Source organism: Hemibagrus wyckioides, linkage group LG26 (genome assembly GCF_019097595.1).
Source record: "Hemibagrus wyckioides isolate EC202008001 linkage group LG26, SWU_Hwy_1.0, whole genome shotgun sequence".
Lineage (NCBI taxonomy): Eukaryota > Metazoa > Chordata > Actinopteri > Siluriformes > Bagridae > Hemibagrus > Hemibagrus wyckioides.
The window spans coordinates 6,998,949-7,014,588 of record NC_080735.1 but is presented as its reverse complement, the minus strand read 5'-3'; the positions used below and the strand labels follow the sequence as shown (position 1 = coordinate 7,014,588).

Below are 15,640 nucleotides of genomic sequence, written 5' to 3'. Positions count from 1 at the left end.
GAAGGAATTGAAGACAAATGCTGTAGCTTTGAGAGTGTGTGTGGTTATGAGGATGGAAAGAAAGATTTAGTGTAAACCAGGAAGAAGGTCTCTTTAGAATCTTTCTAAAACAGTTATTTCATAACTCTCTATTTTGATAGAGACAAATATCAAAGAGTATTTCTTAATCTCTAAAAGACAATACTCCAAAACATCAGGCAACATTCGTCACTATTTGACAGAGTCTGAATTTAAACCCTGCTGTTAAACATGGACAGAGTTTTAAGAATCTGAATGAATATAGTACACGATGAAGTGGTCAAGATTTAATAATCCATAGCAGGCAGAGGCACAGTGTCAGCTTTTACATGCAAAGAACAATTTTACAACAATGAAGTGCAGTTTCTCACCAGCAGTAAGCGTGACGTCTTTTTCTGTCTTTGAGAAAGTGACGATTTCTAATATGTAATGCAATTCGTCTTCCACAGCAAGCGAATCAGGAATGTTGAGTAGTGTCTGTTACTGCGCATCACAGTAAGGGGAAGGGGGAAAGAGGACTCTTAACAGCTAACTTACTAATATAACTGCTTTCTCTATTCAGTATGGAATGTAATGGTTTTAGTGTAAATCTCTACAGAGCAGAATGAACACACTAACATCAACACAGGACATTGACACTTAAATGAACTCTGTGTGATTGAGACTAATTCAGAATCACAGACATAGGTACTGGTTTGTTTGTTTTTGGACCCATCACATTAGCACTTATCTTAAGTCTACTTTAGTCTAATTTATTAGTCTCATTTCTTAATCTAATTTATTTCAAGTCCTAACACATGCTACTGGTTCCAGATGATGTGTCCATCTTCTCCAAGTCTCACTGCTCCACTGGCTACAAGCTCTAAAGCAGCGGGAAAGGCCCGGTGCTCTGCCTCCCGGATGCGCTCTGATAGACTGTCCTCGGTGTCGTTTGTCAGGATGGGAACAGCTTCCTGTACGATGATGGCTCCTGCATCCACCTCCTCCTGTCAATACAAGATAACATTAATAAGGTCAAGCTTAGTTTTGATGCTATTTCCCCCCCAAAAAATTAGGCTACTCAAACTTACAGCCACAAAGTGCACGCTGCAGCCAGTTAGCCGAACCCTAGCCATCAGCGCTTGCTTCTGTGCGTTCACACCTTTGAAGGAAGGCAGCAGTGATGGATGGATATTCAGCATCTTGCCTGTTACACAGAAAATCATTGGTCAGGGTGCGCACGGTTTTTCAAAGACACCGTTAACATAACATGGTAAATTCAATGACAGATGAAGGAGATGCCTCAATATAGCAGTATAGATACTATAATTAAACATTCATCTAGACCAATACTGTGATTGTTAGTTGAAAATGACAGTAAACTTCAGGTCAGACTATGAACCTACCAAAAAAAAGCAGACAACTGCATCATTTGTATAATGCAATTGATACAACTACTGTAAATATTAGAAATCCAAAATAAAACATAAAAACAAACAAAAAATCATAAAGGATTATTTCTAAAAATCCAACTGTGTAGAAAATAACCCATATGAATCAGTTTTAATCAACCAAATTAAAGTGAAATAATTATGAAATATTTAAACATATTTTTGTGTTCATCTGGAGGTTGAGTATGGGGCATGTTACCCTTCTTCTGATTTACACTATTTAACTAAGTGTTTTACATGAGGTTTAGACAAACCATAAAGCATTTGATGGAACAGTAAAGACAGTGGTGTTAACACAGGATGGACAGGTGGATAGCATCTTTTTTTTTTGGTCATTATTTAATAACAGAAGCAACAGCATCCCTTAAATCTAGCACCGCTCCTAATACATACACAGGTAAATGAGAAGTCTGGTTCCATACCATTCCACTTTCTGACAAAAGGCCCAGTGAGGATCCTCATAAAGCCAGCGAGGCACACCAGCTCCACTCCAAACTCCTCCAGAACACGGTCGATGGTGCTGTCAAACTCCGCACGGCTGCCATACAGCTTATGGTCCACCACCTGAACAAGCACAAAAACATCTGAAACGACTGGAGTCTGGTGCGTCCCAAAGTAAAATTCAGATCATATTCTTGGATGTTTCCTCAAGGAAGCTTGCTTGAATTCATTTCATTTTCCTTTGAATAGCATTTTATCAGTGGACATTGTCATTTTTATTCTGACTTTTTACGTTCTTGTAAAGCAGTTTTGAGACAAAGTTTAAAATTTAGATTTATTCCTAATGAGTAAGTTGGAGGTGACGGTGCTGAGGAAAATCTCCCAGAGATGATGAGGAATAAACCTTGAGAGGAACCAGATTCAACAGGGAATCTCATCCGGGTAACACAAGAAATCTGACTTTACTGTAAGTGTACTGAAATTTGGGCGACAGTATTAAAAACACAAACATGACAAACATCGGAGAGTTACCCGTGTCTGAATGCCTGCCATAGAGGCTCTCTTCAAGCCCAGCACGCCGGGCCTGTTTGAGATGACCACCACAATCTCAGCAGAACTGGAAGGCTTCTTCGCCTGCTCCATCAGTGCCTGCAGATTGGTGCCTACACACACACACACAGCAAAATACAGTACAATACACAAACTTGCATTGGTACTGTAAACTGACATGAGTTTTATTTACAAGAACACACAGGACTCCATGACACTATTTTTTTTTATTAAATCCAACCTTGAACATACATATCTAACATGTTTCCAGGTGGAAGAGGAGCTATTATGCTTGACTCCATCACCATCACTGAGACTCTCCATCATCACTGACATGTATTCAGTTTAGTACAGAAATGCAGTTAGTAATTATAATAAGACAAATTAAAAAACACACCTGTTCCTGAGATCAGCACAGCCACTTTGGTCCTCCTGCGAGAGCTGGACTGTACCTGACACACGTCGTTCTGCACTACACTGGGGTCAGGAGACGGATTCGGACCTGCTTTCAGACTGTGCTCCAGGTTTCTAATGACCACAGCTTCTGCACCTGTTGGCCATAGATGCCAAACAAATGAAATAAAAACCAAATTAATTACTAGATTATGGATTATGATGTAACCTTAATGATCTATACGTACACCAGTCCGTAACAGGATTGTACGATTTTGTGATCAGTAAATGAATGTGCTACTCTGCAATATTCGGAGGACCTTGCTTTTTGTCTTCAAAATTACTGCAGATTTTTTTTCCCGCAGGTTTGGGCCAAAACACATCACTTGACGTCATCATACAAAGCCAAAGCATTCAGCCAAAGCCCTCTTCAGATCATGTGTGTAGAAGATGAGCATCATAGAATATAATTACATAATGTGTGAATCCTGTGCTTACAATTGAACCAATTCAAATCATTTTCCTAAAAAACAAAACAATTTGCATAGTAAATTCTAAATGGATAAATGAATGAATGAATGAATGAATAAATAAACTGCATAATCTAAGCACTTTGGCACTTTTAAGCACTGAATCTAATCCTAAAACTAGGACCATGAATTAAACAAAAAGTTCATTCCATTCCTTTTACACAGACTGCATGTAGGCACAACATAACGAAAGAGTTTTGACCTGCAGCTGTGTTTCTACTGATGAGGACATGCTGAAACACACAAACACATGATGAACTTTTACTCTTCCTGTTCAGCATATTTACTGGAGCTTGTTTCCTGGTCTGAGAAGTTTCAGTCCACATCTGCATTCGAGGATCATAAAACTCGACTCTGTTATGGTTCCCTCGGTTCCCAAAAGTCTTCATAAATCTCCTGAAATCACTTTCAACACTCTGATTATCTCAAATAATATTCTATAAAGATAACGATTATGCAACCTACAGTTTCATAATAAAGTGTTTGTATGGTTTATAGATAAACAGAAAAACATTGGGAAAAGGTGAATGACTGATTGACCCATAGTCTGTGGGATGTGGTAGCTCAGTGGTTAAGGTGATCAGAAGGTTGCGAGCTTAAATCACAGGTCCACCAAGCTGCTGTAGTTGGGCCCCATGAGCAAGGCCTTTAACTCTTAACTGCTCAGTTGTATACAAAAGGAGATAAATATAAGTCACTCTGGATGATTGTCTGACAAATGGCAGAAATGTCATGTGTATTTATCTAGTTGTGTTGTAATCTCCGCTGATCCCACTTAAGCTGTTGCCTTACCTCATGTGTCAGTGATAAACGTGAACATTTGGATATTAAAAATGAAGCATGACATCAGAAACATGTTTGCTGTAGTACAGTGATGGGCAAACTTTTTCCTGCAATACTCTGTGTTTTAGTAGATTCCACTAGATGGCGCACTCCAAACACTACAGAGCTGTGCTAAAGCTGGGTCTATTATCTCTGCACACTGAGATTCATCCTTCACGCTTGCTGTTGCACTCAGACCGAACTTTAACAATGAATGGAGCAAAAAACCGAAAAGTCGACAAACTTCAATGCGCTGACAAAACAACACTGTTCCCACTGAAACGGAATAAAAGTGTTCTTTACTTTTTAGGTAATGGGTTTCAGGTGAGATTTATATTAGTTCATCCTCCCGTCTGCTACTGGCCTGGCCCATCTGTCAAACTCAGTGTAGCCCTTCAGCTAAAAAGTTCACCCTCACCTGGTGTAGTAACTCGAACACACTGCTCATGTGTCACTCAGGTGAGCTGTGTGAATTCAGAGGAATTTTATTCAACCTGGATTTTTGGTCCACAAAATGAAGGTATGTGGTTTATAGCCTGTGCTGCACAGTGAGTGTGAAAGCAGAATGAAATCATGAAACATCACTAACTAGACAGTTACATTTTTGTTCAAAACTGCTTCAGGATGATTAGATTTTTGTCTGTAATATTGCAAAATAATGTTTATTCATTGTGTGTTGGGGGGGCAATATGTTTTTCTCCCAAACCAAAGTGTTTTTTATTAATAATTACAGAACTGCAGGTTCAGGTTCTTGAACCCGTCTCCATTCTACTGCTATCCTACACCACTGCTGTGTGGATTTTAATCATCTTGTGGATAATCAGACTGTTCCTATTCCTCCTCCATGTTAAACTCACCAGGCAGTTTGTGTGTGATGGAGCCCACAATCCAAGCCTCCTCCTGAGCCTGCACTTGTCTCAGGACCCTCTGTGCGTCCTGCTTGCCCACTACCAACACCGCTCCGAGGCCACAGTTAAAGGTGCGACTCATTTCTTCCTCAGAGAGCGAGCCTTCCTTGTGGAGCCAGGAGAAGACGGGAGGAATCCGCCAAAGCATGGCATCTAAACAAACAAACAAACAAACAAAGCAGTGCATTATTTTAATGTTCAGATATAAAACTACAAAAAATAATGAAATGCATTAAAAATATAGGGTTTTTTGGGACAAAGATTTTTTTTTGTAGCTTATGTGTTTCAAAAGTACTGTGGATGTAGGTGGAGACACGCCGTGTGACATCATCAGGACACACGTTCAGATGAATCCCTCTTCCATTCAGGTGTGTTGAACATGAGCACAGCTCTCACAGAAATCATTACATGTCTGTCCTCACTGATAGGAGATTGCAATTTTCAGCAAGAAATTACAAAAAACTGTGTACATCATAAATTCTGAAAAAACCTTCAGCAAAATGAAGGATTTCTGACTGCAACACTCACAAAAAAAGCCTGGAGGGACTGAATATTAAACATAAAACATTAAACTAACGAACAACATGCTAATGAAGTCAGGAACAACTTTATGAATATTTTCAATTATCGAAGCTGGGGATAAAGAGCAAAGAACAGAATTCTGTAGATCTTCCAGACTGGAGCTTGAAAGCTGTGTTCATCAGAAGAACATGGTCGAAATCCTGGGCTTATATATAGATTATAGAATATATTTCACCTTCATTCTAATAAAACAAACAGCTAAACTCTCACACTCTGTCTCTCACCCATGTCTACAGCCAGCTCTTTAGGCAGAACTCGAGGAATGTTCTCCAAGAGCCCGCCTCCAGTGATGTGGGCGTAGGCTTTCACAGCTCCACTGCGCAGGATTGGTTGGAGAAGACGGCTGTAGATTTTAGTTGGTATGAGCAAAACCTCACCTGCAAAATAAAAACAAACAACAGGTAATACATTCAGACTCTGAGTTCTTATAATTTGGAACCATTTTTTTATTAGTACTGGCTTTATTTTGCTGTTCAACTGCATTTCTGACAAGTCTGAAAAAATAGGAAATTCGTTGTGGGACAGAATAAATATCCTGAAACAAACAACAACAAAAAAAAGTTCTGCTACTTATGGAACTCCTTATAAAGTCACGTACCTCCCTTTAACGAGAAAACCATCAGACGCCATCTTATATCAAATCAGTGCAAAACTTTTTCTTTTATTTTAGTTTTATTAACAGCATCAATTTAACACGACTCTTTTCAGTTCTGTATATATAACTTCAATGACTGTCCTAAAAACGGGTTCAAAAAGTGGAGTCAAATTAAATATAAAAAGGTATAAAAGGTAAAATAAAATAGAATTAGCTGTACAAGGAAGAGTAAAGAAAAATCTAGACAAAATATGGGATTATGATTACAATGAGTGATCTGAATATAGTCTTGCTGTGTAGGAATAAAGTGCAGAAAATGTGCAATTTTTGAGCATTTACTGTATATTGGGGTTTTTTCCTCTAACCTACACTACCGCTCAAAAGTTTGGGATCACTTGCATATTTCAGCTTGATTTCAGCTACGGAGGAAGACTCCATCAGCCAATCCATCTTGTGGGAGATGCTCCAGGAAGCATGGAGTGAAATCTCATCAGATTATCTTGAAAAATTGACTGCTAGAATGTCCAGGCTGTAATTGCAGTCATCGAAAAAAAACACCATTTGCAGCAAAGTTCATTCATCAAAACATTCATTATTTCCATCAAAATCATTTTTTCTAACTCTGACATGTCAGCATGTCCTGTTCTTCTGATATATTCTCTATTCAGACTAATTTCATGTGTGTTTCCTTGGAAAATAATAACATTTTTGAGTGATCTCAAACTTTTGAGCAGTAGTGTACATTAGAACGTGTATACAGTTTCTTCAATTACCAAGTAAAGCACTCAGCTGTATTAGGAAAGGATAATATTTGTATTATAATAAAGTAATGGTTATTTTCATTACTGCTAGGAAATATTTTCAAGTTTGGCCAGTTATCTTATATTACTGTTCGACTTCTTTATCTATGTGACATCAGCCATTTCTACTACACATGAGGGTCTATGTTTTATTGTTGTCCTTCAGCTCATCTTTATCATTATTTTGATTCTGGCACAGGTTTTTATACTGGATGCCCTTCCTGACACAACCCTCCCATTCTATCTAGGCTTGGGATTGGGACTGAAAGTTAACCCCTCAGTGATGGGTTGATTATCTACCCGGGAATCAAACCCAGGCTGTAGCAGTGAATGCATGGGATCCTGCTGCTGGACCATCAAGGAACTTATGATTTATTAGTTCACTAAAACTCACCCACAGTTTGTCCCGACTGTCCGAATGGAGCCGGAGAACTGTACTGAAGTCCGGCTCGCTCCAGAATCTTCCTCACTAGACTGAAGCCGTTGCTGTGCACTCCGGACGATGCCACACCGATTAGCACATCACCTTCCTGAATGTCTGCTAATCTGGGGAGTAGGGAGTCGCGTTCCACAGCACCAACACAGAACCCTGCCAGGTCGTACTCTCCTGCTCCGTATACTCCCGGCATTTCAGCCGTTTCACCACCTGAACACAAAAAAACATGCCATGAAAACTCTCTCACTCACACTGGCTGTTTAGCCTGAAACAGAGCCTGAAAAATAGGTGTGATGTGGACCACTAAGTGCAGCGTGGTACTGAACCCGAGACGACCTGTAGGTGGTGGTGTGAGTTCAGTTGCACTGGAACTGTCTCGTGATTCCCCTGAACTTGTACTGAGATCCGCTTTGCTCAGGGAGTAAAGTAAACTGTGTGTGTGTTTAAGCCGATGGTAGTATTACTTTCCACAACACACATGCAGCATGAGTGACAGGGGAACTGGGAAAGCAGCTTTTACTCCCGGTTATTAAAAGAAAAAGCACCTTTTTCTATATTCATCACTATATTTCTATATTTCTACACTGGAAGCTAGAGTACATAGTGCAGGTTATATTAAAAACACAGCAGCGCTCACCCAGTAAAGCACAACCTGCCATTTGGCAAGCCTCTGCAATCCCACGAATCACAGAGGAAGCCACGCCCACATCCAGCTTCCCACAAGAGAAATAATCCAAGAAGAAGAGCGGCTCTGCTCCCTGAGCCAAAACGTCGTTCACACACATGGCCACCAGATCCTGGCCCAGGCTGCCGTGGATGTTGCACGCCTGTGCGATCTTGATGGATATGGACAAGAAGAGAATTTTTGTGCCGCTACGAACAGACATAATTTAAATCTACATCAGAAATACTGGATGAAGGAAGTACAGCAGTACCTTAAGTTTGGTGCCAACTCCATCAGTTCCAGCTACGAGAACGGGGTCAACAAATCCAGCGGCTTTTAGATCAAACAATCCAGCAAAGCCTCCGAGATCAGCACTGCACCCTGAATCAGGAGGAATAAAGACGTCAGAAATAAATAATCAGAAATAATAATATAAAAAAAAGACCTTGCACCATCATTATCATCAACTCAAGCAAGTGTTGAGGATGCAGAAGAAAGGGATAGGGATTCGCTGTGGTGACCCCTGAAGGGAAAAGCCGGAAGAAGATCAACCACCCATGCACCCGGCCATATTTGTTTATGATTTATCAAGTTCAATATAAATTCTTTATCTAATTTTTTTTCTTTTTTAATTTTCCCTCAAAATATGGCAATCACATTATGGTCATCACTAGCTTCTGGCTTTGGCAGAAAGGCAAAATTAAGAAAAAAAAAATAAAAAATTCTAATAACTAATAACATTAACCACAAACTCCAACTATTACAGAGTGAAAATATTAGATTTATTGAACATAACGGTTTCAATTTATTCTCCCAAAAGTTGTTTTATCCTAAAAATCGCTTTCACAGATATTGCAGATACACCAGTATCATATGCAATCTTTAAAGCATCTTTATCCTCCAGCTCTTGTGTAAATTACAATCCATTCCCAGTCCAGGTAACTGGCTTTCAGGAATAAAACTATATCTGCCACATACTCAAGTGATGAATTTAAAAACCATCAGATTTTATTTCATTTATTTACGTTTATTTGGGGTTAAGTACCTGAGCGAGACGTAGCCTTGGCTAAAGGTTTGATGATGTCCACCAGCTTGTTCCCTGCTGCTATGTCCACTCCACTGTCCTTATACGTCAGTCCTCTGTGGGATGGAGACAGGAAGACAGTGCAGCCTTTAGGCTTTTGATGATGAGGATTTGAATAAGATTCTTTTTCTGTCTTTTAAGTATTTGATTTAATCTGGCAAACTGACATGGAAGTTACATGTTAAAGGGAGAAGAGAGTGTTTTCGATGGATTGATGAACTTTATTGAAAAATAAAAAAAAAGAAAGAAAGTACATTTACAGAGTTAAAGTAATACAACTTTGGTCCGATTATCTAGAATAAACTACAGTCCTAAAAGTTTACTGCAAGTATACCTTGTAATATCTGCAGAGAGATCAGAAAAATGTCATTGTTTTTATTTATTTCTGCCCAGAATAAGTTATTTCACATAACAGACATTTACACAACACTCAATAAGAACAGTGTACACAAATAAACCAGACTGTTAACACGGTGTTACCTGGATGATCAGTGACGGTGTTAATGTTTTGTGAGAGTTTTGTCTTCATGTGTTCCTTTTGTCCTGATCGGTTAAACTGCAAACTGTTCTTCAGAAAAATCCTCCAGCATCTTCTGTGCTCTTCTGCAGGAGCTGGAGGATTTATCTGAGGAACAGCGTGTGGTGTAACCGCACAGGACAAAACACTGAATGAAGAATCAGACGTGTGGAAACACTTGAACTTGTTCATTATGCTTCTTGTGAACATCTGTTATGTGAAAGAGTTTATTCATGACAGAACTGAAAAAAAAAAACAAGAAGGATCAGAAATTGTGTTGCATTTTGTTCATTATTTCGATTTTGCAGATTCTGCAAGGTGTGTGCAAACTCAAACTCAAACTGTGAGAACATTTCTAGTGTCATATCCTGTAAACTCAGGACAAGTAGTGTTAGTACTAAAGAACAGCACTTCTGGGTGAATCCGATAAAATGAACTGGTGAAAATTTCTGCTGTGGATGAGTTTATCAGTCTGATTTTTGAGTGTTCTCTTTCAATGTTTTGAGTACCTCAGCATTCTTGCCATTCAGTGAGAAGACCTCTAACCCGGCATATGAGCATCGTGTTTAAACCGCATCGGCTTTTATAGCACAAAAGGAGAACCGTGTAGTGTGAAATATACAATTTGTTATTAGCTTACTAATTAGCCAGCTATCTATCCATCTTTCTAACTAGTAAGTAAAGCAAAGAGCTGGCTGTAGAAATCATTCTTTCACCGAGTTACAGATTATGATGTCTCGTGGACACGTGCTGCGCCTACAGTTCTGTTAACTTAATAACTCAGCCATCAAAAATCCCCAAGTTAATCTGATGTCTGAATTACTGACATGGACGTTAATATAGTGACAGGACTTCCCCAAAGGTAAACAACAGAGAAAGGTCAGTGACTAGATGTTAGAGAGAACTGCACAGCAGAACATGTCCGAGATCAGCATCTTACAGGTGTGCAATCTCCTCAGCTCCTCACACACACCTGGAACGAGTGAGGAAGGCAATGGCGCGATGGCCAATGTCACGACGATACACCGCGTTTGGGAAGCCCACGGCGGCCACGCCCGCATTTGCGGCGAGCAGAGCGCTCTCCAAAGTGGGACGAACCGCTGTGACCGTCAGAACACGCCCACCGCTAGACTGGACTCCACCCCCTTCCTTCACAGCGGTGCCAGCATGGAACACCTGCAGTCCCATTTCTGTGAGCTGAGACAGTCCTGCAATACAGAAATATTTTATATGTATTAGTTAACACTCATATATAGGAAAAGGATTGTATGTTTACAGATACTACAGTTACACAATGAACTGAAGCAAGGACAGTGAAATGTACATTATGTACTTATATAAGAAGAACTGAAGGAGAGTGAAACATCTTTGTGACCAGGAACCTTCACCAACACAACCTTTACTTACTATCCATCCATTTTCTGAACCACTTTTCTAATACAGTCACAGGGACCCTGGAGTCTATCCCCAGTGACTTGAGTCAAAAGGTAAGAAACAAAGCACCAAATCATCGCAAGACACAATCACACACCCCCATCCTTACTACCAGACAATTCAGAGAGGTCAAACAGCCCTCAACACCTGTCTTTGTGATGGAGGATGAAACCCTCAATGCACAGGTAGAACATACAAACTCCACAATGGAGGCAGAATTCAATGCCTCACACGTCAGGGGTTGGGGCTAACATGCTAACCACTCAGCCACAGTGCCTCCACCTTAACTTACCAACCAAACAAAATGATGTCAAAGTGATTTTTAACACTAAACCCCATTACCCGTGATCTCAACTCCTTTCTTGTAGGCTCCTGGATATCCCTCACTGGCCATGACCACAGTAACTGCAGCACTGTTTTCCAGCCACAGGGGAGGACTAGAGGCAAGTTTGCCTTGGATTGTATTCTTCAGCACCTCGTACAGATCGCTCTTCAGGAGGGGCAGCAGCACCTGAAACGATAAAGTCACGTCATTACAGCAAGAGCAAAGCAAGAATTATGTTCAAGAATCACGTTTCAGATAGTTCTATGCCTCGGTCAAAACCGTATCAGAAAGAAAAACTCTACATTCTACATGATTATTAGTTCAGAGGGACAGAAATCCTTAGGGGTTCTAGATTTGACCTAGATCTGGGTGTGTTATTATTATATGTATTTATATTTATGCTCTGAGACATAACACAATGTACTAAAATGCCACGTCAGTGAAACACAGTAATATTGGAGCAGTATAGACGACTGCCATACTGAAATTTCAAAACTGTGTACTACTCAAATAAGAAGTCTTGAAGATTGTTCCCGTTTGGGGGTAAACCCCGGTTAAACAAAATCCCGGATTATATCGTTTCACACTGCTCACACTTTCCCCTGGGGTTAACATTTAATCCTAGCTCTTCATAATCTGTTGTTTCACACTGTCCGTACCTAAACCTTTTTTGGCTTTTTAATTTGAAAATTTAATTTTTCCGTCAGTTCTTTAATTCCTCGGTTATTCATAACATTTTGCCCTACTTTATAACTGTAAAAATAAAACTCTCTCTTCTTTGCTTCAACTGACATGTTTTATATGTCACCACTTGACAATAGATTTTTATTTATTTATTTTTTCCCGCAAATGCTGCAACTTCTGTGTACACAACACGCAGGGTTTGTGAGACCGGCACGGTAACGTGGAGTTTAAGCAGGGCTTAGTACGATGATATCCCAGGGCTAAGCTCAGCTGGTGACTACAGCTCTATTGTGACTTTATTAGTGCTCTGTGGCTGCTCCAATTAATCAACAAACAATAAAATCAATTTAAATCGAGGTTTAAATAAAATAAAATAAAATAAAATAAAATAAAATAAAATAAAATAAAATAAAATAAAATAAAATAAAATAAAAATACTGCTATATAACCGTGAACTGAACTGGAAAAAAAAATTTAATTGAATTTAAATTTATGGAATTTAAGCATAAAATAGTTTAATTATTTAATAATTTTTTTTTCTCCTTTCTCGGTTTCTCTACTTTTGTAAAGCTGCTTTGAGGCGCTATACAAATAAACTAGACACTGTATTCACTAACCTGACATTCAGGGTCACCAAACCTGCAGTTAAACTCCAGTACTTTTGGTCCCAGCTTAGTCAACATGAGCCCTGCATACAGCACACCTGGAGGGAGGGAAAGGGGTCAAAGGTCTCGGACTCGCTGTTCAAACAAAGCCTTTTTTCGACACAGCTTTCTCATGAACCTTTATTTTCTTGTTTCTTACACAAGTATTAGTGAAGGATTCTGCTTTAAATGACATACCGACATACGGCACGCCCTCTTGCTTCATGGCATCTACAGTCTTCTGTAGCACTGAGGTTTTAATCTGTTGAAGGATCTCCTCAGACACCTACACAAAAACACACACAGCGGTGTTGATCATATCCACACAGATAAATCAGATACTCTGTGTGTAACCTGTGTCCATCTGAGTAAGCACTGAAAACTGTGTGTAACCGGTCTCCTGTTCACTAGTATTGATGTAACTGTAGGACGCAAGATCTCTAAGCTAAAAACAGGTCTGTGTGATAATCATTATCCCTGCTCATAATGTCGCAATAAACAACTGAATTGTCTGGAGTCAAAAAGAAAGACAGGAAAAGAAACATTTAAACTTTAAGGAAAGGAACTGCAGCAATCACAAAAACTCAAGAGAGAGAGAGAGAGAGAGAAAGAAAGAAAGAGAGAGAGAGAGAGAGAAAGAAAGAAAGAGAGAGAGAGAGAGAAAGAAAGAAAGAGAGAGAGAGAGAGAGAGAGAGAGAGAGAGAAAGAAAGAAAGCTCTTTCTATCTATCTACCCATCTGTCTAGAAGACAGCGTTGTTGTAGTTGTTGATAATAATGGGAGCTTTTAAAATAAATGTAGCCAAACTGTACAACACTTTCTTCCCTCAAGCCCTCAGACTCCTCAACACTCAGGGTCTCACACACCCATACACCACTCTAGAGCTTGTTGTAATGTTGCACATCACTTTTTCTCCCTCCATTTTTTAATGTTGCTACAAACTGAAATTTTTCCTGCACACCACATCTCTACTCTTTCTAAATGCTGCTAGAACTGTTTTACACATCAAACAGGCCACTTACTGGTCGGGCCCTCTCACTATCACTATCCCATGTCCCGCACCCTCCCATGTCCCGCACAGTTTGCAGAAGGTTACACACATGCACGTTATGCCAGTAGGTTAATTTCTTCTTTTTTAGCCCTTAGCACTGTGTTTTTTATGTAGCTCCGTGTATTACGTAGGCTCCTGGAGAATCATCGTTTCATTTCACTGTGTACAGCACCAGCTGTATATGGTCACAAAGACAATAAAAGCCTCTTGACTTGACTCAGTAAACAGCAATAAACACCACTGGATATCGAGGCAATAAAATATTGTATAGGGATAATGATAGTTATAAATCACACAAGCCTAGTGTTATATAAACATTAAAGCAGACAGGTCTCTGTTCACCTGTGGTGTGGGGCAGTAGGCCCCCATTCCCCCCGTGTTTGGACCCTGATCTCCATCCAGCAGGCGTTTGTGGTCCTGTGCTGGAGGCATAGCAGCTACTGTGGAGCCGTCACTGAAACACAAACACTGAGGGAAAGACAGAGTGTTTATTAGATAAAATTCTGATTTCAGAAAATGTGTGTGATCGAAGAACACGGCACTCACTGAAACTTCCTCTCCCTCAAGCAGTTCCTCAACCACCACAGTGTCTCCAGCAGCGCCGAATGTCTTGTCCTAGAATATTACAAAAAAACACCCCAGTATTACAAACCAGGCGCACAATCCTGTACAAGCAGTAACACAAAACCATTTCCTCTACCACCTGATTTATTATGTCTGTATTTATTATGAGTAACACAACAGTAACACAATCTGAGAGTGTTAAACCCCATGTCCTCTTCTTTATTGTGCTGCTGGATGCATAAGAAGTATTTCATATTAATAATTCTAATCGGATACATTCTGTCCTTTCCTAAACAAATCTGCATTAAAATCACTGGATCTAATCAGCATTAAAGCAAAACAAAACAATAAATCAATCAATCAAGAAACTGCAGGGACTGACCTTCATGATGTCCAGCACTGCCTGGCAGGCCTCGTCCGTGTCCTTTGCCACCATTACTCCTTTCCCTGCAGCCAGACCGCTGGCTTTAACCACTAGTGCTGGAAAATCCGCTCTACAACAGAAACAAAAAGCTTGATTCACTTCCTGTGATTGATGTTCAATGTTCAGAAACATCGAACTGACCGTGTGTATGTAAATAAATAAACTGTGAATGTGCAAAAATGTACTTTTGCCAATTTCTCCAATTTTCAAAAAAAAATGGAAATGCAGTCTGAGAGGTCAGCTGTGTTTAATAAACTTACAGAAGGGAAAGACCACAAGCAAGTCACCAGATTCTGATTATTACACACACACACACAGATAGAGAAAGACACACACACACACACACAGATAGAGAAAGACACACACACACACACACAGATAGAGAAAGACACACACACACACACACAGATAGAGAAAGACACACACACACACACACACACACAGATAGAGAAAGACACACACACACAGATAGAGAAAGACACACACACACACACACACACACAGATAGAGAAAGACACACACACACACACAGATAGAGAAAGACACACACACACACAGATAGAGAAAGACACACACACACACACACAGATAGAGAAAGACACACACACACACACACACACACACACAGATAGAGAAAGACACACACACACACACACAGATAGAGAAAGACACACACACACAGAGAAAGACACACACACACACAGATAGAGAAAGACACACACACAGATAGAGAAAGACACACACAC

The 15,640-nt window shown here is 39.8% G+C and overlaps 1 protein-coding gene across 1 annotated transcript in view; it reads right to left on the bottom strand.

Moving 5' to 3' along the window:
- Positions 1-292: 292 nt before the first annotated feature.
- gart (phosphoribosylglycinamide formyltransferase) overlaps positions 293-15,640 on the bottom strand; it is a 37,574-nt gene continuing 22,226 nt past the window's right edge. The window contains exons 5-22 of the mRNA XM_058380291.1: positions 14,853-14,964; positions 14,453-14,521; positions 14,249-14,374; positions 13,055-13,142; positions 12,830-12,915; positions 11,546-11,714; positions 10,743-10,977; positions 9,214-9,308; positions 8,440-8,549; positions 8,142-8,340; positions 7,463-7,714; positions 5,898-6,050; positions 5,041-5,244; positions 2,836-2,988; positions 2,421-2,551; positions 1,871-2,012; positions 1,089-1,204; positions 293-1,004 (exon numbers count right to left, since the gene is read on the bottom strand). Of these exons, the coding sequence (XP_058236274.1) occupies positions 819-1,004; positions 1,089-1,204; positions 1,871-2,012; positions 2,421-2,551; positions 2,836-2,988; positions 5,041-5,244; positions 5,898-6,050; positions 7,463-7,714; positions 8,142-8,340; positions 8,440-8,549; positions 9,214-9,308; positions 10,743-10,977; positions 11,546-11,714; positions 12,830-12,915; positions 13,055-13,142; positions 14,249-14,374; positions 14,453-14,521; positions 14,853-14,964 (2,626 nt within the window). The 3' untranslated portion in view covers positions 293-818. The remainder of the gene's footprint in view (positions 1,005-1,088; positions 1,205-1,870; positions 2,013-2,420; positions 2,552-2,835; positions 2,989-5,040; positions 5,245-5,897; positions 6,051-7,462; positions 7,715-8,141; positions 8,341-8,439; positions 8,550-9,213; positions 9,309-10,742; positions 10,978-11,545; positions 11,715-12,829; positions 12,916-13,054; positions 13,143-14,248; positions 14,375-14,452; positions 14,522-14,852; positions 14,965-15,640) is intronic.